Consider the following 25,880-nt stretch of genomic DNA (forward strand, 5'->3'; position numbering starts at 1 on the left):
TAAGTTTTCTATTTTGTCTATATAAATTTTTATATGCTAGAGGGCCAAATTATATTCTGGAATTACATTCTGTCCTCTGTTGGTTGAGTGTTCTGACCTTTCATCACTCAAAATTGTCAATAAGATCTATATCAAGTTGATTCTCTTTCTTTACTGTCTATCAGTTTCTCACAGTTATGCCTCATTTTGGCTTACTTCATAATTTAATTTGACTCTTCTGTACACTTTTGGGTTTTTTCTTCCTGGGTTTTTGAATTCCTCATTTCTTCATACCTATCTAATTTTAGAATTCATGCTCTTCTTCTTGAAGATATTTTTCTCAGAGCCCACCAACTTCTTATTCTAATTCAGATGAGTCATCTCCTGCACAGTAGTTATCCAGAAATTTTTAAATATTTTTTTCCCATGTATGTTCCATCGTATCTTTGCACTATCACTTTGTTCAAGTAACTTCTTCAGAAAGGGTATATAGAAGGGAAACTTTGATCCTTGAATGCCTGAGAATGTCTTATTCTGCCTCCATACACACTGAATAGTTTAGCTGAGTATAGAATTCTACTTTCAGAATAATTTCTCCTCAGAAGTTTGAAGACATTGTGCCAACTGTACTGTAAAAATCCAGAAATCTGAAGGTCACACAATTCTTATTCCTTTATAGTTAGCTTATTATTTCTCTCTCAATATTTTCTAGGGTTTTCCTTTTTGTACTTGGGATCTGAAAGGTCATGAAGCTGGTCCAGGAGTGAGTCTTTCTGTCATTCTCCTAGCTTTCTATGAGCCAATTGAATCTATGGGTCTAATTACTCATGTGTCACTTCAGCTCTGGGATATTCTATTTTATTGTCTTTTAACATGCTTTCCTCCATTTTTTTTCATTTTATCCTTTTGGAAATCTTACAGCCCAATGTTAGACCTATAGGATTGATCATCTGTTGTCAAAGAACAAGATTTTAATCATCAAACTGAGTAATAAATGGCATTAAATGCCATTCAAAATTACTAAATAAGGATGCCCAGAGGAATACTGATATTAGTCAAAAAATTCCAGGGTAGCAAGTATCAAGAATTTGTTGGCTTCCTTCCAATGTCTTCTAGTCCATGGTTGTACATTTGTATAGAAAAATAAGCAAATGGGTTTAATTTTCAGGGTAGCTAATGCTGCTTATCTCTGCTATCTAGTGTCTAGGTCTTCCAAGAATATGGCTGTGATGGTTATTTTAAACTTGGGGGCAGAGTAATAGAGTGCACAATCATTAATATCTTCAAGTGCAAAAATTCCCTCTTGTACTATACTCAGCATGTTTTCAGTCTATGTCTATGCAATCACTTTTCTTTGTGTATAAAGGGGTCAGGCAGTCTAAGAATGGTGCAGAAGGATGAGTTGCCTAACCCAAGACTGTGCCACCCTACACCTACAGCCAGGTGTGTGTCCCTTCCTGATGATGTTTCCCTCACTTACCCTGGATGTAACCATCACCTTGACTTTAATGATAGCCATATTTTTGTTTTCATACATAATTTTACTGCCTATATATTGATCTGTAAGCAACATAGTATGGTTTTTGCCTGTTTTAAAAATTTATATATTGAAGTCATACTCTCTGTTTTAATGCTGTTAACACCAGGAAGATAAAGTCAAATCAATAAATATTGATTAAATGAACAAGCAAATACATTTTTTAAATGAATGAATGAGTGAATGAATCCTAGTTTGATCTGGTCTCTCCCTTGCTCATGATTGTGGATTCTCAGGACAGCTCCAATATGAATGCAGAATGGACTAGGAGTTTCTGGATTGACGTACATCTATTTCCATACTTCACCCCAGCATCATTTACCCCAGACTTCTTAATGGGCCTGGAAGAAATGTTGGTATCAGACACAGGCTAAAAAATGCTCCAGTGGCCCCCTGGGCCACAGGTGGTGGGACGTCCCTCCCATCTCTGACGCCCCTGGGATGTCGTGCTTGGCCATATTCCAGGGGGTTGGCTGCTCTCCAGGAGGTTCCCAAACATTACATAGCTGGTTGTATTTATCTATTGTTTCATTTGTAATTCTGTATTCTGCCAGAGAACTCACATCCTGGGTAAACTGAACAGTATAATTTTCCATCTGCATGACATTCTTCTTTATTTTGTTAGCAGTTTATTAAAAGACATGCTTGCCAGAGAAGGGTTTTGTTTACATGGTAATTCCATATTATCTTCCCTGTAAATTCCATGTAATTCTTTGTGTCTTTACAAGGGCTGGTGATGATTCCTTACTATTATCTTCAAAGTTGGTAAAACCTCCTGGTTTTAGGTCACTAAGAAATACTCTTTAGGCAGATAGAAAAGCCCCTTCCTTTGTTTCATTTGTTTTGCTTTGCTTTTGCTTTCCTGTATACTTTGACCATATAGAAGCACATACACATAGATTCACTTCCCCCTCACCTTTTTACATAAATGATAACATACCTTACACAGTGGTTCTAACATTGTTTTTTAAATATTTATTGCGGTTATTCCATTACACTAAATAAAAAGTATCATTCTTTGTCATAGTCTTTTGGAATTGTTTGTATTTACATGCCATAATTTAATTTTTAACCTTTTGTCACCAAGAAATAGAACACAGTTCATAAATGTATATAAAAGATGCTGTGATAGGCAGGATAATGGCCTCTCAAAGATGTCCATGTCCTAATCTCCAGACCCTATGACTATGTTACTGTGAATACATTATATTACAACAGGAAATTAAGGTAGAAAATGGATTTTATGTACTAATGGGCTGAAATTAAGGTAGGCAGATTACCTAGATTATATGAATGGCTCAGTATAATCAGAAGGTCCTTAAATGCTGACAAGGGAGGCAAAAATGTCAGTCTCAGAGTGAAAGCGATACGACATGAGAAGGACTGGACCAGCCATTTTTAGCTTGGAAGTTGGAAGGGCTGAGGAATCTGGGAAGCCTCTAGAAACTGGAGAAGACAAGAAAACGGGGTTTTCCCTAGACCTTCCAGAAGGGCATGCCCTGCCAACCTCTTGATTTTAGCCCAGTGAGCCCATTTTATACTGCTGATCCCCATAACTTTTAAGATAATAAATTTGTACATGAAACCACTAAGTTTGTGGTAATTTGTTGTAGTAGCAATGGGGAACTAATGCACATGTATATATTATAACAAATAATTATAAAACAAATGTTATGTAAGTGCTGCTAAGATCAGTAATAGGATATTTCCAGCCCCAAGAAGCACCCTGTGTATCTCTTCCTAATCACACTCCTCTCAACCCAACCGTCCCAGGAGATAATCACCATTCCATCCTTTATAATCTTTATTTCCTTGCTCTCACTTACCATTTTTCTCTCTATCTATACCTAAACTATGCAGTTTTGTACTACCTCTTTTTAAATTGTATATAGTTTGAATCAATCTGCATTCCTCATCCTTGTTGTTGCTTTTAATTCTAGTTCTATCTCCTTTTCATTGTTGTATAGTGTTCCATCATGTAAATATATATGTTCAGAGATAGGAAACAGCAGGGAAGCCCAGTGCCATTGGCTACGGGAGGCCTCTTGGGATGTATGAAATTTAACCCACATCTCCAATTGCAATGTTTTCTCTCATTTGAAGCTTTTATATCTAAGCACCAGCAGTCCAAAGATACACAAAGCCACAGTTTCTGCCCTCAGAAAGCATAGAAATGAATGGAGGAAACTGACACACGATCCAACAATTATATTGCACCACTATATAGTGAATGAATGAATAGTAGCAGAGAATACAGGGCATATAATTCAGTCTTGGGGTTTTCAAAGGAGGCTCCTTAGAGAAAGTGACCCTTGAAGTATTTGTTAGTCAAGTAAAACAAATAAAAATAAAAGTGGGAGTTGGGCATATCAAGCAGGGAAACACTTTGTGAAACTATATCACAAGAGCAGAAATGGCTAAGAATCACAAATTCATAGGATAAGGCTGCTGGGGAGACAGACAGAGACAGAGAGAAGAGAGAGATTTGGGAGGAGAGAAGTGGGGGCCAGAAATGAAGCTGGAGGCTGGGGTGGGTAACATGAAGAATCCAGTTGATGGAGGGCTAGCTTGACTGCCAGAGTAAGGACTTTGGGCCTCAATCTGAATGCAGTGCAGAATCACAGAAAACCTCTAAGCAGGGGGAGTGACCTGCTTAGATCTGAATACAACAAATGTAACATCATTAAAATCTTTTCATTTAATCTGAAAATGAAATTTTTTTCTTCATTTAAAATTTTCATATTTTCTTAGCAGTATCTAAACCTGTACGTTAGATATTTATGAAGACTTGCTGATGGTTTGATCTATGTCTTGAAACTGATCTTTCATCTATCTAGACTTTCTAATGGAATGCGGAAATTCCTAATTTAATCATGAAGATTACCTTAAAAAAAAAAACTCGACCAGAAACTACACATATTTGGTTTGGATCACCATATGGGAACTTCAAAGGAAGCAACACTTTCTGATTTAAACTGTGAAATATATTGCTAGATAACATCATTAATGGGCGCTTCAGAGCCAAATGCAGAAAAGCAGCATGGTGGAAATGCTTCCAGATGTACCCTCTCCCTTGACAGACCCAATTAAAAGGAAACCTTATTGTCCATTTTCATTCTGCACATTGTAAGAGAGAAATATTTGAATTTTTAGCACAGTTTAGGGCTTTTGATTTTAAACCTAATTGATCTAAAGAATGGAGATATAAGAAAAAGAAAGCTGTATCACCCAATCATTAAAAACATTTTTGGGTTTTCAGGATAATGAATCATACTCCACTATTTATAGGTTTTTTTCCCCTCAAAACTCATCAGACGGCAACTTCATAATGATAAAACTTTTCTCAATCCTATGAATTATAAATTATTCTCTTGATCAGCTACTCTGTTTACATTTTCCATTATTATCAAATATTTCAAACAAAAATACAGGGAATAATATATAAATATCTATATATACACACCAAGATTTAGGAAAACTTGAACAAATTGGAAAGGTATGCCCATGTTTTGGGTTAGGAAGATCAACATCATAAATAGGTCAATTCTCCCTATAAATGTAATGTGATCCCAGGGATAATCAATAAAGTTTATTTTTTAGTTGGATTGACTTCAAAGTTCTTTTGGAGGGAATAAATGAACTAGGATTACCTAGAAAATTCAGGAAAACAAGAATAATGTGGAGGGACTACCCCACCGTATGTTAAAACTTATTTAAAAGCTACATTAAATACTATTGTATGGTTTGGGAACATGAAGTCAAAGTAGTTATTGAATCAATGTTTGTTTTCATCCTTACCACTCAATGCCCTAATTCCCTAAACCCTCCCCTCCCCCAGATCCTCATTTCCCAATGTCCTTTATATGTGAGCAAAATAAAAGCCCTAATTTAAGCCACTATGTTCCACTTACCTTTTGCTGCGTAACCACCCACCCTAAATTTAGTGTCATAAAACAACTAGCAATCGTTCATTTTGTTCACAGATGTGCAATTTGGTCAGGATTCAGCAAGGACAGCTACTCTTTGCTCCACATGGAGACAGCTGGATAAGCTTGAAGGTGGAGACTGTCATTTTTTAGCTCATCCACCTATGTGTCTGGCAGTTGATCCTGGCTGTTGACAGGGACGTCACCTCGGGTTCTGTTTGCCTGAACCCCTGTCCATGGCCTCTCCATGTGGACACTTGCTTCCTCATCATATGGACAGTGGACCAAACTGCTGATATAAGAAATCTACTGCAGTCTAATTGTCATTTCTTCAGGTTATCTGTCTTTTCTATCAGATCAATAGTAAGAATTACTTTATACTTTGGTGTTGTACCATTTCACTGTGATGGCTTTCCCTCTATTTATCCTCCTTGGTATTTGATATACTGCTTCACTTTAAGAACCTTTCATCAATTCCAGAAAATTCTCAGCAATTATCTCTTTATTGGTGTTTTCATCTGATTATCTCAATTTTCTCCTTCTGGAAATTATTTTAGATGTATGTCTTTCCTGTGGAAGCACCATGTCTTTTAACTTCTCTACATTTTTTCCATCTTTGTCTCTTTATGATATATTCTGGGTATTTTCCTAAGATCTTTCTTCTAGTTGAATAATTCTTCATTTCTATTCTTTGGTGGATTCATCTATACAGCATTTAATTTCAACAACTTGGTTTTTCAGTTTTAGAAGTTCTATATAGTTCTAATGTTTTCTCCTTTAATTTTTTCTCCTTTATTATGGTGTCTACTTCTTCACTTCCTTTTTAAAGATTTTAAGAATGCTATGTTCAAGTTTCTTTAAGTTACCTATTATCTCCAACTCTTGGGGTACTAATTTGCATGTTTGTGGTAACCACTGATTTTCCTCATAGTCAATTGTTTCTTCAGAAGATTTGAAATATTTGTATTGTGAGCTCATCTTTAGCATGTGCAGTGGAAAATTCATATGTTGAAATCGAATCCTCAATGTGATGGTGTTTGGAGACGGGACCTTTGGAAGTGCTTAGGTTATGAGGGCAGAACCCTCATGAATGGGATTAGTGCCCTTATAAGAGAAACCCCAGAGAGCTCCCTCATCCCATCTTCCTCGTGAGGAAGCAGTGAGAAGACAGCTTCTATGAAGCAGGAGGTGGGCTCTTACCAAACACTGAATCTGCCGGTGTCTTGAGCTTAGACGTCCCAGCCTCCTAAACTGTAAGAAATAAATGTTTATGGTTGAAGCCACTCAGTCTATGTTATTTTTGCTATAGAAGTCCACACAGACTAAGACAGCATGAGTACTAGATCGTTAAAGTTTTCCTTCAGAGCAATTTTTTCATTTCTTCTGCCAAGGATAATATAACTTTCGTTTTGTCAGCTTCTGATCCTTTCGCCTAAACATAGTGTTAACTCGGATCCCACACTTGTCCACAGGACTCTGATGTCTCACAGGAGCTTCTTAACCTATTCAGGGTGCCAGGCAGAGGACAAGCTTCATCACTGGTTCCCTAGACCAACAGATAGAATTTGTCTCATTTCCTTTTGGGAAAGAGGTATCCTTTTCAAGGTCCTGGATTTATGTAAAGATCTAAGTTCATTCCTCATTCCTAGACAGGAACAAAGCCGTGTGACCTGTTCCTGTGAGGATATTAACAACTGAAGCCCCTCATCTATAAGGACTATATGTACTTTACAAATCTCTGAGTTCCCTTCTTATTTCTAGCACCTGGCATTTTCCTTTCTTTCTTTTGGACTTGGATAACTATTTAAAATGTATATTCATCATATTTTTAATAAGCTTTTCTTTGGTATTTGAAGTGGAAAGATGGACTGAGTTAGCTTACTCTGTCATGTTGTCTGAAGCTAACATAATTAACAATGTTCATATATTTCTCAAGGTAATATCCTTAGAGGGTCTGCATAGAATCACTCTGGCTGCTTATTGAAAATGTAGATTCTTTGGTTTCATCAATATTTTATTGAATCAAAATCTGTGGAGATGGTGCTAGAGAATATCTATTTTAAATGAAGACTAAAATAGCAAGTGTATAGCAAAGTTGTAAGATACTAAAGAAATACGGAGGGAAATCATTGTATTTCTGTACAATGAACAATAGGAAATTGAAATTTTAAAAAGTAGTTTCACAATAGCATTAAGAAATGTGAAATACTTAGAGATAAATTTGACAAAAGATGTGTAAGACCTGTATGCTGAAAACTACAAAACATTGCCAAGAGAAATTAAAGACCTAAATAAATGGAGAACTATACCTTGTTAATAAGTGGGTAAACTCATTACCATTAAGGTGCCATTTCTCCCCCAAATTCATCTGTAGATTCATTGCAATCCAAATCAAAACCCTAGTTGCTTTTTCTGTGGAAATTGGCAAGCTGATTTCTAAAATTCATATGGAAATACAAAGAACCTAGAATAGCTAAGACAATTTTGGAAAAGAAGAATAAAATTGGAAGACAACTACTACCTGATTTCAAGACAACTTTACAACTATAGTCATCAAAATAATCCAAGATAACCTCTGCATCTTAAAAAACTTAATCACAGCTTTTGCCATATATGGTAATATTCATAGGTTCCAGGAATTAGGAAGTGGATATCTTGGGGCCATTTCTCAGCCTGCCACGTCAGACCCCATGTGGATGCCCAGTTGTTTAGTACTTTATACTATAGAGTCCATCTTCCCTTATGATTTTCAATCTTCTCTGTCACAAACCAAATTTACATAAATGTTTATTTATGTAAATTTATTCTGAGTTTTGTATTGTTTCCTTAGTCATTTTGTACTTTCTGCCCCCAAAGCACATTATTTTAATTACAATAGCTTTATAATAGATTTTAATATATGAAAGGGCAACTTCCCCCAATTTATTCTTCTTTAGGAATGTCTTGGTTATTATTGCCCCTTTGATTTTACATTTATAATCAACCCATCAAATTCTTCCCGATTCTACCTGCTGGCATTTTGTTCAGTAGAGCATTAAGATTATAGATATAGATATATATATCAGTTGGAAAAAAATTGATAACTTTATGATTTGAGTCCTATTTTCAAGAACATAGCCTTGTTCTTTTTTCTAGATCTTTGTTATCTTTCAATAATGTTTTGCAGTTTGCTTTTTGAAGGTTTTGAGTATATTTTGTTAGATTTATTTCTACGTACTTTATATTTTTATTGCTATTGTAAATAGAATCTTAATTTTTCTGATTGTTCCTGTGTATAGAAATGCTGTTCGCTTTTGTATATTGATTTGGTAATCATCAATCATACTCTGTCTCTTTAATTTTAAAAAATTACTTCTTTAGGATTTCTCAGGTACAGTCCTAAATTATGTGCATAATGGCAGTTTGTCCTTCCTATTTACACTTTTTTACCATTTTTCTCATCTTTCTGCACAGAAATGGAGCTCAGTATAATATTGGACATCTAGGATAGATTGAAAGCCAATAGTTACATTTTCTGATATTCAATTCATTGTAATCTATTGCATTCAGGGACTTCAAGGCTGTTAAAGGAGCTCTGTAGTACATCTCTCTGCTTCTTGTGTGAAATCAAGACACTGTAATCATAGAAGAGAAACTGCCTTATTTTAAAAAGCGTTTTAATGTTTTGCTCTTCTAATATGGAATCCGTCCTTAGAGCTTTCTAGTTCCTTCAGGCTTGTCTCTCTTGCTGCTTTTTGCCAAGGCAAGAAAATTCCCTGCTTCCACATGTTGTGGAAAAGTAGCATTTGTAATGTAACCCTGAAATTTACACTAACTCTTGCAAAAGCAAAGCTGGGTGTTACTTGCACTCCCATTCTATCCTGGGTGAGGGAAGTGGCTAGCTACAAATAAGACAAACTCCTTTGAAGTAATTAGTAATGCCCAATGAGACATTGGCTCACTGCTTTATTACAACACATCTCACTCTCTTTTATTAAGGAAGACAGTCAAGGAAACAGATGGAGAAAGCTTTAAGCCTGACAGCTATAAATAGGGTTGCTGTTTATTCCACACTATATTTGCAATTCTCTTTCTTTGCCATTCTGAAAGTTGGATCTCTGTCAAAATGCTTTTTTCTTGACCAAGGAGTACAGACCATTACCAATAGATTAGAATTCTAAAGTAATGGAGTGGGCTCTCTCAAAGTTTTACTTATATTCTAGAGTATTTTCAATACTAATGCCTGATCCCTTGAGGGACCTCTTTTCCAGGGATCAAATTGATTGGGGGAATCCTTTGAATGAATCAGCTATCTGAAATATTGGTACAATTGCTCTTGGTTCTTATAATCAAAGTAATACTTGCCTAATGACCATTGTGTTGCCAGGCACCACAGGGGACACAGAGACAAGCATTCCTGTCTTTAAAATGAGGAGAAAGCATTAAAGATGCAGAAGCTAAATAGCAAAAAAAGACAGTTGAACATAAAATGCTACAAGACATTATAACAATGATAATAAATTAGAAATATGACTTTGTTGTTCAATATGTTTTCTGTAATGCTGATAATTAAATCCAACAGTGCATCAAAAGTATTTTCAATGTTCAAAATGTCACACTCAAAGAAAATATATCATTTTTCCCTAAAGAACTTGAACTTTAATTGATGTAAATTTAAGGATAATCTGTCAAACTATCAAATATTTTTGAAAGTGGCGATATCACCTCTACCAGGGAGGAGGTGGAGAGACAGAAAAACCCTTAAATGCTGTTGATGTTTGTCTGCAAATTAGTACAACCATTCTGGAGGGCAGGATGGCCGTAGCTGTCAAAATGTCAAATGTGTATCATTTGCTCTGGCTATTCTACTTCCAGTGATGGTGGGCTAGGTAATTTGGATCGACTCTCTCTCCAAAAACAACTGAAAAACAAGGTGAAGTATTTTTTTAAGACTGTTTTGAAGGTAAAAGGGAATTGCAAGGACAATGGAAAATTAAGGGACCAGGATCCAGGTGAAAGAACCCAAGACAGTCAGTCTTTGGCAGCCACTTCATGCTCAGTGACACTGCCGTTTTGGTGGGTATTGCAGAGAGGCTGAAAAGTTAAGTAGAGTTAGGGAAGAAAACACCAAAGCTCATGGGCGGCCCAAGGAGAAAGGGCTCTTGCGATCTCACAGGCTTTAGGATGGGGCCCTGTCAAGTGGGCACTGGAAAAGGATCAGCCCTGACAATGACTGAAGCTCAGCTTTGAATCATTTTCTAATTATTGATTTGATTAAGACAGTTCTTATTCACTCAGTTTTTGAAAATATTTCATTCATTATCCAGTCAGAGGATAAGACTATAAACTGACTTCTCAGCTGAAACAGTTAAAGACAAGAAACAATAGGATGATACCTTTCAAGTGAAGAAAATATAGGAAAATTGTTCATAACTGTGTTCAAGAATATTAATTACATTGTAATTTGTTGTAGTAAAAAGTTGGAAACCACTTAAATATCCAACAAAAGGAACTGGATAAGAATATTTACCTCATCTTTAGGTTATGATATATAATAATGTTCCAGACGTACTGTTAAGTGAAAAAAGCAGTTACAAAATAGTATATCGCATATGCTCTCATTTTCATGAACAGTATTTAAATATGATTAGGTAATGAAGGACAGGCACCCAAACACTAACAGTGGTTATCTTTGGGTGATGGAACTGTATGAGAATTTCTACTTTCTTTAGAATATTTTTTAAATGATTTTGTATTACCCAATGAAGTTATATCCATTTTTAAAAAGGTTCAAAACCAGTCAATACTTGAAAGCTTATGTTCTCTACTTACCCTGGGTCCCTTGTGGGTGTGTAATAGTGGATATTGTTTAGGGGGTTCCATTACCTGCCCATTAAAGAAACTCTGCAAAGTAAGGGTAAGACTACTAGACTCAGATCCCTTAAACTGGATCCTCCTAAATTTAGGGACTCCTGATGAGAACAATGTTCCTAGAAGCCCCATGGTGACTTTCATCTTATGAGAAGTGTCACTCAGTTGTCCCCCTTCTTGGATTTAAAGAAATTACTTTCCTTTGTAAGAAACTTAAGAGTATTGCTGTGATTGGGTTACATTTTTTTAAATTGTTTTCTTTTCCTGATAAAAATACCAGACTAAATTGCAATATAGCCTGTTCCCTAAAGATAAGAAACTAACAGTATTCCTGTTTCCTAAAGATAAGCTAAATCTTCAGCATTGGCTCAATTGCAGTTCCCTGGGTCCAGTGCAGAGAGATGGTGCAATAATCTTAATTGCTTACACTGGTAACAAGTTGCGGGTAGTTTGGGGTAATAAGACATCATTTCAGTTAATAAAGTCTGAATTGTTTTTCTAGGCCGAGAGATCCGTCTGCCCCTCCGAATCAAAGGGGAAGGAATGGGACCAAAGATTCACTTCAATTTTGAATCGCTGGATATTGGGAAAATTTTCATTGGTTCTGTACATTGTTATGAGGTGAGCACTGGAATTGTTCATTGAGACTCAAACAGTACTTGGCTTTATTGATTTGTTTTACTCTGTGTGTGCGTGTGCCTTCATTGGTAGAAAATTTGTGTGATCACATCCATTTGCCATTGCTCATACTTACTCAGACTCTAGGACCATCTGACTCTTCCTCCTCTCTCCCAGCCTTGAGGGTTTCCAACCTCTTCATCCCCCTCTAACTTCACTAAAAGCAACAAAGCTTCAATTTAATTGCTTTTATCCTCATCATTTTATAGATTGCAAAAGGGAAAATCATAAATAGATCTCCCCATCTGTTTAATGCTTGTTCTCTGACAACATAAATCTTGCAGACCAGAGAATAGAGAACCTTTTACATTTTTCAGAATGTCCTAATGAGGATAGCTGTTTTCACACTTCAGAATTTTGTCTGAATGCACTTGTTTCCAGTCCATGACTTAAAAACCAATCATCATAGATTCTTGAAGAAATTTCCCTGCTTTGTTTTTCCAATTAAATAGGAATTGGTTCTTTAACAAGATGTACTCCTGGATTCTTCGGAATCAAAGTTATTCAGTGTCACTGCATCACTAAATTTCTATCTAGGGCACTCTTTTTATACTATATCAAGCTATAACTATTGAAACTTCATTTTAGAAAAGATTCCCAAATTATAAATGTTTGTATTTCTATAAAAGTAATAATAAAAGCAGTTAAGTAATGAGTGAACAAATATGTGTCAATTTCCACGCTTTATTGTGTGTGGGTTTCTACTATGTGTGTGCAGTATCTAATCCTTACAAAACTGTGAGGGTAGGTTTTATTGTACCCATTTTGCAAATGAAAACCCTGAGACATTAGTGCTTAATAATATCAGTGACATTGACCTTCAGGTGGATTGAGCAAGGTACTAGTACCTTTATATGCATTAGTTCATTTAGTCCTCACGAAAACCCTGCGGACTAGGTTCAGTGACTGTTCCCATCGTATATCTGAGGAACCTGAGAGAAGTCTTACCAGTTAACGTAATGCTAGGTAGTACAACTAACAAATACAAAAATACATCCTACCTCAGACGTGGTAGAAGTCTATTTTGTTGCTTCCCTGAAGTCCCAAACAAGTTGCTCATCAGCAGATGGTTCTCTTGCAGCAGATACTGAGGAACCCAGATTCCTTCCATCTCATGGCTCTGCTGCCCTACCACATGACCTGCAAGATGGCAGTCTCACCTGTGTCATGCTGGCAGAAGGGGAAAGAGCATGGAGAGATGCACAGGGAAGATTTTTTAATAGTAGATGGCACCTCTCACTTTCACTCCCATCTCATTAGATGTCTGTAACTGCAGGGTAGCAGAGAGGGTTTTCTATTCACTGAACCCGTTTCCTATTCTTCTGTGTTTACAACTAGACCTCATTTCCCAGCCCCCCTTGCAGTTACAGTCAAGGTCACACAGCTTATAAATGTTAGTGAGCACCAAGAGACTAGGGCCCCATAACCTGCGGGGAGAGAAGGCCCTTTGCTGGCCTTTCAATCCTTTGAGCTCTGACCGCTGAGAAATCCAGCTTCCAGCCAACTCAGCCCTAAGCCCAGCCTAACCTGGCGCGGGAGGCCAATGCCTCGTTGCTGTTGAGAGCTTCTTACCGTGTCATTTGTCCCCACATTCACTAGAGTAACTATGGCCTAAATGGGATAATGTGAAAAGTAAATAGAGATGTTAATGTCATGGTGAAATGGAACAAACATAAGAGCACCATTTCAATGAAGAAATCAGTCACCTGACTTTCATAAAATGAAGAGACACCGCTACTATGTTGGATTTGTCTTATATTGCATTCTGAAAAAAGGAAAAACAGGGAAGAAGAAAAGGTACAATAGTTCCTAGGAACTGATATTCTATCTGTAATTTATCTAGTGTGAATGTCCCTTACATCTGACAGACTGGGTCTTACGGATGCCACATCAGAAAAGGACCTTTAGTTCTGATACAGAATGGAGAGGGCTTCCCTTAGTGTAATGATAATTTCTTACAAATTCAACAGAAGTGTCCTTAAGGCCACCACTTCCCACGCTCCCAGATTTGAACAGTAAAGCAAACCGCAGCCAACTAGGTAATTGTTAAATGAGGTGCTGCATCGGATTGGACTAGTTTGAGAGCTTTGCATGGTAAAGTGCTTTGCATGGGAATATTTTGCATTCTCTGTGTATTTAATGCCAATGCCTCACTGCATCTCTCTTTCAGTTTATTACATTACCTAGTCAAGATGAATTTGAATAACCAGCTATTGCCCTTAGTCATTGTTGAGTTTAGCAGATACATAAGGAGTAAACCATAATCCCAGGAGTATACACTGTCCCCAGTGCAACTAGAATAAAAACAAATGAGAGTGAAGTTCTATTACAAATTTTCTCCTCTCCAAGGACTTGTACTGCAAGGGTGAGGGTATTAGTGGTAAGCAAAAGGCTTCAGAATTGCCCCAAAGGACTTGCTGGGTTCTGTATACATAAATAGGTGCTCCTTTGTCAAGAGGATGAGAAGGACATGCATATTCTCGAAAATGGAAGAGCTCGCACTTTATAGAAAATCTGATAAAACATTACTGTTAATCAAAAAATAAAAAGGCAATCCATGCGTCTCCTCAGAGAGATAAACAAGGGTCCACTAAGTACCACTAACAGCTTTCACTTATGTTCAAGTCACCACTAGTACGTGTCAGTCACTTCTTAAGCAGAGGTAAATCTTAACTCCATACCCACTCGGGTGTGAGTGGCAGCCGCTGTTGTTACAAGCACTCTTTGCCAGGCACTATTCTAAGAGTTATATAAATTAATAAATTTCTTCTTCACAGCAGTCTGAGAAATTAGTAGTACTTACATTTTATAGGTGGGGAACCTGGGACACAGATGCTAAGCAGGTTTTCCGAGATCCCACAGTAAGGAAGTCAGTGGCAAAGCCGGGCTTTGAGCCCCAGGAGTGTGGCCTCTGAGCCTCTGGACATGATCGCTTTCCTACAGGGAAATGAAGGGGGAAGGATGACTCCTGTGACCAGGGAACTTAGAGCAAAGGAGATGGGAAACAAATGTAAAAAGATGAATAAAATATCAAGTAGCAATTTGTTCGGTATCTCTTTCGGTGCCTGATCCATCTTCTCTTGGCAGGAGTGGTTGTCTTCCTCTGCAAGTGCCCCTGGCTTCATCCTACGTGTGCTCTTGATTCCTCCTTCACTTCTCAGGAGGCAACCTGAGCTGGTGGACACGCCACCTCCACCCAGACTCCATTCCCTTGGTTCCCTAGCCTCCTCCTCTCATTACAATAACAAACCTCTAGGACAGGCACTGAGTATGTTTTATCTCATTTAATACAAACATACTGGGTTTCCTCCGCCATACCGCCACTCAGCTTTGCCCCCCCCATTCTCACTTTCCACCACTAATCTTAAAACAAGAACCTAGAGTAGTCAACCATTATTTCCTTTGTACCTACTTCCTAAACATTTGTACCCTGGATTCTGCAATCACACTCCATTAGAGTTTTTCTCTTCTTCAAGGGCAGGGATGACCTCTAATTAAATTTTTTTTAATTTGCAACATTTTCTCAGAACTTATTCTCCTTAACTTTTGTCCACATTTCCCTTCTAGAAATTCTCCTCCCTTGACATGGCCTACATACCTTTCTGAATGTTTCTTCATGATCTCCTGTGCTTTTTCTTCCAGTGCCTTGAGTGTAGGTCAAGGGCAATTCCTACATAAAAAGAGAGAACATGCTGTTTACCCATTCAGGTGTAAGCATTAGCAAGGAACAAAGATTGTGTCTTGGAAACCCAGGAATGGAACTGTGTGGCTATCGCACAGGTTCACGGACAGGAAGGGTGGGAGGTGGGAGTGGGGGCAGTAGCCAGCCAGCTGTGGAGGCAGGCATGAGCGTTGTACATACACACTAGTGTGCATCAAATAATGGGCGATAATATGGTTCCATAACACTAGTATATAGGAATAAAACTTTTCTATAGTATAAAACAGTTGTTTACATAAGCATCCCCAATTATTTGTCCAATAAGAGTTTGAGAGGAAAATATCCTAATAGGATGAAATCTAATAGCACAACAAAGAGAATCCTTATTATCTGGAATTGGCAATGATGTCTCAGACACATTCTGCAAGCAACATTATGAACATAGGCTTAGGGAGTTCTTGCTCTTCTACTCTGATTTTCTTTTTATTTTTCTGTATGCCACTTAATCTCAACCTTCTCATGCATATTAGAGAAATACATATCTTCCCTCAGTTACTTGCTAGAGAGTATCAGAAAAAGATATTTATGGCTCTTCTTCAGTAGCTGTGATTATGATCAGCCTTTATAGCATGAGTATAATACATATGACTAACCCCATTTTTAAAAAGAGACTAAAAGCAAAATTACTTTCTGGTTTGGGATTTCTATCTTCAAACATTCACGTCAGAAGACTATTCATTTCTCCCCTCGAGTTTTTCTTTGATTCTAATTCCTATGGCTGTTTCTGTGTTAGTATTAAACAATACAGCCACATGCTTGTATGAAAGTAAGTCAGATGCCCCTTGTCTCCCTTGGCAATTTTACCTCTGTATTGATACAGGCAGTACTGTCCAACAAAGGCAGCATTGATGCCCTCTTCAACGTGAACCCTCCAACTTCGGCTTCGGGGGCCTGCTTCGTTTTCAGTCCCAAGGAAGGCATCATCGAACCAGGTGGAGTCCAGGCTGTCCAGATCTCCTTCAGTTCTGCCATCCTGGGGCACTTCGAAGAAGAGTTCCTGGTCAGTGTCAATGGGTCACCTGAGCCTGTGAAGTTGACCATCAGGTAAGACACATCTCTAACTAAGGTGGAAACTAAGTGAAGATTTTCCCTACTGCTCTCTTAACTTTGAAACTAGGTCATGTTCTGGCTCATAACTGTTGTTGTGGATATGAATGGGGTGATTAAATTCCCACCAGTGTTTCCCTACTGAACATGTGGAACTTGTAATATGGATACAGATGCTATTTTAGGACCTAGTTTTTCTGTAAGCTATAACCTTATAAAATAAGGATTTAAACAGTAAACTAGCTTCTAGTTACTGTCTCTGTTTTAGGATGTTTGGGGAAAATAACTTATTACATTAACACCTGGATAGAACAATCTTCTTGACTAAGTTTTAGCTATTATCAGAGTTTTTCTCCAAACCATCATCTTTCATTTTTATTTCAAGGAAATTCTTTAAGCGCGCTTACCTATAATGCCTCCAGGTATTGTAAAAAGAGTCTACTTATAGTGTCAGTCAGCCAAGGCTAGACAGTTGCAGCTTTTGTGCTAGAATTCTTTTGATGGCTTCTCCAGCTGCTTGTGATAATTGAAAGTCATTAATAGCAGAGTTCTCTTCAGGTGTTAAAAGACGTTCTCTGTGACCAGCCCTTTGGGAAGATCTGTAACTTTGGTTCCTGGTGCTTAGAAAGATGGTGTCTTCAGAACACACTGCAGATTCTATTTGGATTCCCACAGCAACAGGTTGTTAATTAGCATGGCTGTCTCTCTCTTATTATGATTATACTAGCAGGACCTCCTTCCATCTACAGCTGAGGTCTCCCTCAGGGTCTTGGGATAACATAGAAAAGAGACAGACATATATGGCCTGAAGGATCCTAGGAAAATTTATTGATCTCATGATATGATCTACTGGAGATTCAGAATCTCAAGAGCAACTCAGAGATGATGACCATTTTTTTTTCAATTCTTCCACCTACGTATCCCCCTTATGGGTGAACCGTGTCCTCCAAAAATCCATATCTTATAATCCTAACATTCAGTACCTAAGAAGGTGACTGCACCTTGAGATTGGACTTTTAAAGAACTAATTAAGGTAAATGAGTTCATATGGGTGGGCCCTAATCTAATATGATTGGTATCCTTATAAGAAAAGGACTTAGGACATACACATAGGTAGGAAAAGAGCATGTGAAGACATAGAAGATGGCCATCTACAAGCTGAGGAGGCACTCAGAAGAAACCAATCCTGCTGATACATTGATCTTGGACTTCCAGCCTACAGAACTGTGAGAAAGTGAATTTCTGTTGTTTAAGCCACACAGTCTGTGGTACTTTGATATGGCAGCCCTGGCCACCTCATCCAGCCCCTAGCAAGTAAGGAGAGTGAATGCATGTGCCTTGGAATCTGTGGCATGGCTAACACAGACTGCCATAATCATAAACTTTTTCTTTTTTAAGTCTCAAGATTTATCTTGAAGCATTTACAAGGTATTTATATTCTCTTTCACAATACATCTGTGTTTGCAATAATAGGAAAAAAACGCGGTTCCTTTCCAAATATTTGAATAACATTGACTCTTCAAGAAGATGTACCATGCTTATTCTGGCTCATGATTGGCATCTTTCAGGGATGTGCAGAATATGAGAAGGACAGGAGTACTTTTTCACATTATATGAACTTTGCCTCACTTCCTGCCTCCATAACAACTCACATCTCAAACAAGCAGTGGAGGTGGTTATCTGGAGAAGCAGGAAGAACAAACCTGTAAATGCAATCTTTATATTTCATTCAGAGCTCATCCAGTCCCTTGAAGGCCCTTGACAAGCTCCAAAAGATCAGCTTTTCAAAGCCCATCTGAATCCCACAAATGCAAGGGGTCTTAACATACAAAAAACAATCAATGTTATCAAATGTATTAACAGAATAAAGGACCCCAAATACATGGGCACCTCAATAAACATAGAAAAAGCATTCACCAAATTTAAACACCCTATGATATAAAGCAAAAACAAAACAAAAAACCTCAACAAACTATGTATAGAAAGGAACTCCCTCAACGTAATAAAGGGTGTTTATGAAAAACCCACATCTAATATACTTCATGGTGAAAGACAGACTGTTTACCCACTGATATCAGGAACAAGACAAGGATATCTGCTGTTGCCACTTGGATGTTGTTCCAAGAGTTTCTATCCAAGGCAATTAGGCAAGAAAAAGAAATAAAAGGCATCTGGATTGGAAAGAAAGAAATAAAATGCTCTCTCTTTGCATATGATGGGATTTTGTATGTAGAAAGTCCTAAGGAATCAAGAAAAAAAAACTATAGAGCTAATAAACTAGTTCAGAAAAGTAGCAAGATATAGGATTAATAAGTAAAATCAATTGTGTTTCTAGACCAGAGCATGAAAATTCGAAAGTGAAATTAAGAAAACAATTCAACTTATAATAGGTTAAAAAAGGATAATATACTTGGGAATAAACTTAACAAAAAAGTGCAAGACTTGTACATTGAAAACTACAAAATATCATTGAAAGAAATTTAAAAGAAGACCTACATAAATGAAAGGCATCTATGTTCATGAATTGGAAAACTTAATATTAACTGAGATGGAACAATTGCCAAAATGATTAACATTATCCCTATCAAACATGATTCAAGATGATCCCTACTAAAATTCGATCTTCCCTTTTTGCAGTAATTGGCAAGCTGACCCTAAAATTCTTATGGAAATGAAAGGAACCCAGAATAGCCAAAACAATTTTGAAAAATAAGAACAAAGTTGAAGGACTAACACTTCCCATTTCAAAGCTTTCTACATGGATACAATTATTAAAACTCTGTGTACTGGCATAAAGACAGACATATAAATCAATCACATAGAACTGAGAGTCCAAAAGAAAATTCTTACATTTATGGTCAATTTATTTTTATCAAGGGTATCAAGATATTTCAGTGGAAGAAACTGATAGTCTCTTCAACAAATGGTGCTGAAGCAACTGGATATTCATGTGCAAAAGAATGAAGTTGGACCCCTACCTCATACCAAATGCAAAAGCAACATAAAATTGATCAAAGATCTAAATGTAATAACTAAAACTATAAACTGTTAGAAGGAAATATAGGTATAAATGGGCCTTGTATTGGCATAGGTTTATTAAATATGACACCTAAATACAAGCAAAGAAAAAATAAATAAGACTTCATCAAAATGTAAAAAAAATTATGCTTCAAAGGACACTATGAAGAAAGTGAAAAGACAGCCTGCAGAATGTGAGGAAGTATTTGCAAAGCAAATATTTAAAAAGGGACTTTTTTCTAAGACATATAAAGAACACTTATAACTCAATAATAAAAAGACAAATAACCTGATTTTTAAAATTGACAAATCATCTGAACAAACATTTCTCCAAAGAGGATAATACAAATGGCCAATAACACATGAAAAGACTCTCAATATCATTAATAATCAGATGCAAATCAAAATCACAGTGAAATACTATTTCACACGCCCATGTGGATGGCTATAATTTTTTAAATGGAAAATAACAGGCATTATTGAGAATGTAGAGAAATACTGACTTTTCTTATACCTTTGCCAGGAACATTTTCTTGGACCTTGTGGCCCAGGAAATCTCTGTAAAGTTAGTATTATGGGTTCTGGGATTTTGTTTCTTATTCTTTTATTGTTAGGTTCTCTTCTTTCCTCAGTAGCACATTATTAGGGCTACTATGCCTTGAAAGATCAGAACAGTTATCATACTTTTGCTGTTTCTGTTTACCCCTCCAACTACGTGATACAGTATTTTATGGGGTCAGATAAGCAACACTATAAAATTAATGTGATTTTTAAAATTACCCATGAGCATTTTTGTTTCCTCCTATGTTTACATTTATAATTTTATAAAGTTTTTACTATAGCATAGATATATTTTGTATTCAACTTGTTTTACTTAACATATCATAATAATTCACTCCATCTCTTAGACTTAAAATTATAATTTTAACAGTCCACTGTGTTGATAGTAGGCACAATCTTGGCCGAGATCATCCTAATATTCAGAATCCCTGTTAAAGTGAATGTGATCATATCTAAGTCCAGATGGTATTTCAACAATTTTCTTAGTTATATGAGCCTCCGAACAAATGGGATTTAACTGTTTCTTTATACTTCTGCACTGATTAAATGAGTGCTTTGTGCAGTTTTGTGAGCTGCTTTCTTACTTTCTTTAGTCTTTTGTGCATTTCAGAAATTTTTTATCTATTTGTTACCTCAGCCCCATAAACTTGTTTTACGAGTATCTAACCTATAGGCTTATTTGACTTCATCCCAACTGGATCTTAGTTCCTTGCTGAGCACCAGTCACTCCTTCTGAGACCTCTTTGGCTCGTTAGCATGAAACAGGACAGATGGTCCTAAGACAGGCTTTTAGAATTGAAACCTGCTGCCCTGAGTCTTTGCTGTGACGGCTTCCCCAGGCTTGCGACACTTCTCACTGCACTGTGGGCACGTCTGTTGCAGGGGCATCAGTGCCTTCAGCAAGGCACGACACACCCCTGCCACCAGCATCTAGAGCTGGGGGAATTCGGAGATCCATCCTTCCTGTGTTTCCTGGTGTCTGTGTGTCTATAACTCTTAGAAGCTTGGCAACTGAATTATTTCAGTTCTTAAGTTTGGTCTAGAGATTTTAGGGACATGAATCAGGGAGAAAAACAAGAATAAACAGTTATGTGATACATTACTTTTCTATTGCTGCTGTAACAAGCTACCACAACCCTAGTAGCTTAAAACAATACAAATGTACTATTTTACAGTTCCATAGATCTGAGGTCCAACGTGGGTCTTGTTGGTCTAAAATCAAGGTGTTGGCAGGGCTGTATTTCTTTCTGGAGGCTCCAGGGGAGAATTATTTCCTAACCATTTGCAGCTTCTTGAAGTCTCCCACAGTCTTTTTCTCACGGTCCCCTCCTCTGTCTGCAAAGCCAGCAACAGCTGGTTCAGGGCTTCTCACATTGGATCACCCAACCTCCTGTTCTGCCTCCCTCTTATTTTTAAAGACCCAAGTGCTTATACTGGGCCCACCCAGATAATCTAGGATAATCTCCCTATTTTAAGATCAGCTACTTAACAACCTTAATTCCTTCTGCTTACATTCCCTTTACCATGTAACCTAACATAATCACAGATTCTGAGGAGTAGCGCACAGTCATCGTTGGGGACCATTATGCTATCTATTGTACCTGAAGTCAGCTAGAAGCTCCAGAATCTATTATTTTAAGCTAGAACATCACTCCAAGATCATGAGGACTTGCACTGAGACAGAAATAGATCAACATGTAGAGAAGGTCGCCTGTTGCAGTCCTTACTTTTGTAAATGAGGAAAAGAAACTGAAGTCTATAGAGGTAAAGGAGCCAAAATCAAACTAGTTGGTGGTAGGAACTGGATTAAAACAGTTTTATAAACATGTGGGACAATGCTGCTATCATCGATAACCTTTGATGTTTATTGTTTGATTAGACTTACAATTTTTTTTTCTTGCCTGAGTTAATAACTTTTCATGGTATGTGTCTCATCCATGTTAATGCTTTGTGGTGTGTCTGCTCTGCCTCATTCATTGGTGCAAATATGGCTCTAAACTAACCATAGCATCATTTGCTAAACCCAATGGTTTAAGTCTTGAAAAAGAATTTTAAGAACCACCGTGCAGACCATCATCTCCTATCTTTAAGTCCCGGGTTCTGTAATTGATCTAATGCCAAATTATGGTTGTCGGTGTTTACCCTCTGCCCAGTTCCTGACTGTCACCCTGAATTCACTGGATGCTCTTGCCACTCTCCCAACTTATATTCCCACTTCCAGAGGCTGTGTCATTGGACCTACTTTCCATTTTAATGTTCCTGCTCTACACTTTGGTGATATTTCCTTTGGTGAGTATTTTTCCATTTTAAACTAGAAATTGAGTAGAATTACTTTTCTCTGTACATGGGAGGAAGAATGTTTACAAAGAACCTAATTTAAATCATATTTGATTAATTGATTTGATTTGATTTAAAACTAATTTCTAAGAGTGGTTCTTTTTAGGAGGTGATAATAAAAAGTTTGCAAAACCCTGGATTAAATCCGTATCCCACAGTCCTTCTCATTTTGCTCTGTTGCCTCCCCTTTCACCTTGAAGTTCTCTCGTTTCAAGTAGGCCCATCTACTCGGGAAAAATAGTTCTTTGGGAGACCCAGCTTCATAACGCCTTTATCAACTGCTTTAACATTTGGGGGATATGACAGCTCTATTTATCCAGGACACATTTATTTATATATCATATTATATTGTGATGGATAAATCTACATTTTATTGGATAAGGTACATCCTATAGGAGACTAATAAATGGAATTGAATATCTACTTGTTTCTGTAGAATATGAAAAAGGCTAGAGAGATTTTTATAAATGTATAGGGCATGTTTGAGTGACAGACTCTTTTGAAGGAGAATAGAAGTTATCAGCAGCTTGAAAGTCATCTAGTGGCCAGTGAAGAGAGGCATACTCTCTCAAGGTTACTGGTGACCACTGCCCAAGAATAGGTGAATTCATACACCCAAAGACCTATGTGGTCATCCTCCAAACAGCTCAGGCTGATCCACAGAGCAGGCTGGGCGACTGGTTCCTGACAGCAGCCTACCCTTCCGTGGGCATTTAAACATGAAGCCCAGCGCAAGGCCGTTTGGAAGGTGTGCCCTGTATCATGTTGCCTGGAGGGAGAAAGCAGAGTCCAAATAAACACCTCAAATCCATTACTCCAAGAAATCTCACACTGATTCATTGTCCAGAATCTGCCCTATTGCTCAGCTCTGCAGTGTTAATGTAAATGCTGTACCAATAGAAAGCTAATTATTGAGTCTCCAAGATATCTGAAATACTTTTATCTAGAATCCAAACATTTAAAAACATCAGGATCCCTAACTGCACATTTCAGTGGATATGGCAAATAGGAAGTGTACAATTATGTATGCACTCCCAAGATGTACATACATTCCCAAGATGTTATTGATACACTCAAATGCTGCATTTGATATTGGCAAGCTCTGGGTCACACAACGGGTAAAACCACAAGGCTAGGTAGCTATTTCCATTAGCAGTTTTCAATTTGTTACTTTCCTATCCATAAGGATAAGGAATGACCTCATTGGGTAATTTATTCAGAGTTTCCTTGAGCTATAGAGATAATAATTAATATCTGTCCCTAATAGTTGGCCCAACTAGAAGTTCTGGTCAACTAGCTTAGGTGAAAATTAGAAACAATTTTTCTTTTGTTGTGTGATATCTTAGTCAACCAGTTGTTGATACAGCAGCTCGACAAGAGGCTGGAAGACACCAGAGCCGTGACCCAAGATTCCCCAAGCCTAAAATATGAAAACGAATCCCCTCCCAAGTCCACCTTCAAAACCCAAGTTGCCATTTCTTTTAGTTTGGATTTAGATTCCTTGATCTTCTCCTTAGTGGGGCAGGAAATGTTACCAAAAACATACTTTTTTGCTCGCTGACAGGGAATCGAGGGTTAATTGGGTTTCAAAACCATCTGGGTCAGTTAATCCAAGCTACTTTGCTGTGCTTCGGGATTCTGCACTTTAATGGATGAAGTTAGGGACAGTTTTGTGTGATAAGCTTTCAAAATTATTTTGTGATGATACGTTTAAATCCAAAAGTGGGGAGTAGAGTCCTCATGACTCTGAAACAATCATTATTTCTCCAGGTAGATTGGCCCCCAATCCCAAAGAAACATGGTTCTTTGGAGAGTTATTTATTAGAAATGTTCTTACTATTTTCCTACATGAGCAAGTAGGGCTTTGATGAGGCAGATGAAAGTAAATATGTTATTGGCTCAGGAATGAAAGACCAGCAGGGGTGCATATAGTTCCAGATGTAAAAGAGAAATTAACTGTTGCAAGAGCAAGCCAGGAATTGGAAGAATTTTTTAGTCTGTTTAGGATGACGGGCATATTGTATGGAGTTAAGCAAGGTATGCAGAGGCTGTTGTAGGGCTGGGGAATACAGTAGGCCAAGTAAAGTCAGTAATATTGTCCCTTTATTGGCACTAAGGCCCATTCCTGAGGACATGTCTGTTATAGGTTAGGTTATTAATCTTTCTACTTCATGTAAAGTCTGCATCTTTTGAGGAACTTGGAATAGCAATCTATTTCTGAAAGTCATTCATTTCTGGAAGCATTTTAGCAAATTTCCATGTAAGACCTCCAGTAAGAATAGTTTCCAACATGTTTTCAGTCAGTATTTCAGTTTCTTTGGGCATCTTTTTACCCGAAGGTCTACCTCATAATTAACAGCAGGGGTGGTGAAGACTCTAAAGAAGACTGTTGGTGTATTTTTTCAGAGTACTAATTGTTGAGGTTGAAATTGAAGGCAGAGCTGCTGAGGGTTAGTTTTTAGGGTAGGCTTCTTGACCTTATAGATGAGTTGGTTCTTGACAATATTTACTCATGTCTGCATGAAGCAGGCTTTATTCAGATTGATAAGAGACTTGTAGTCACACAGATCTTCTAGTTATTGTTTCCTAAGGTGAAGAGTCTGAGTTCCAGGTGGAGCTAACCTGGTGATGGACGTTGGACCTAGGGGTAGAACTCTTCACCAGAAAACTCCAAAGAGCCTCAGAGAGCTTGGCCAGTTTAAGATTGGTAATACTATTTTTATGCTCTACATTTCCAAAGGACTGTGGATTGTGAAATTTTTGGTCAAATGGTTAATAAGTTATAAGATTCTTTCTAACTCTTCAATGTAAGGCTGGTATTTCCCAAGAAGGAAAGTTATAATGTATAATGTCTTAGTCACATTTATGGCAGTGCCTTTCTGTATAAGAATTCAAATCCATCTAAGCAATTTATGGACAATTACAAGTGCATATTCTTGACTGGGTGGTTTGGGCACAGCCCACTTGTATTTGAAAGGTATGCTGGCATGTAATTCAGATCCATGTACCACTGCACAGTTTTTCTGGAATATGAGAGCAGGTTGTAAGGCAGGAGCCAGCCACTCCCCCAGCTACAGAGGAGAAATTTTCTCATCAACTCTTATTCAGAGATTATCTTGTTTCTTCTATAATGGGGTCTGTGTTATAAAATTTTTGTCAAAGCTCAGCTCAGACTTGGGGGACACTGTAGTTGGTGTGCCAGAGACCACTGAAGTGGGTAGAGGAT

At 37.5% G+C, this 25,880-nt stretch overlaps 1 protein-coding gene across 1 annotated transcript in view; it reads left to right on the forward strand.

Moving 5' to 3' along the window:
• HYDIN (HYDIN axonemal central pair apparatus protein) overlaps positions 1 to 25,880 on the forward strand; it is a 377,997-nt gene that overhangs the window by 169,423 nt on the left and 182,694 nt on the right. The window contains exons 13-15 of the mRNA XM_057493202.1: positions 11,795 to 11,913; positions 16,512 to 16,735; positions 22,539 to 22,606. Of these exons, the coding sequence (XP_057349185.1) occupies positions 11,795 to 11,913; positions 16,512 to 16,735; positions 22,539 to 22,606 (411 nt within the window). The remainder of the gene's footprint in view (positions 1 to 11,794; positions 11,914 to 16,511; positions 16,736 to 22,538; positions 22,607 to 25,880) is intronic.

This window comes from Manis pentadactyla, chromosome 15 (genome assembly GCF_030020395.1).
Source record: "Manis pentadactyla isolate mManPen7 chromosome 15, mManPen7.hap1, whole genome shotgun sequence".
NCBI classification, from domain to species: Eukaryota; Metazoa; Chordata; class Mammalia; order Pholidota; family Manidae; genus Manis; species Manis pentadactyla.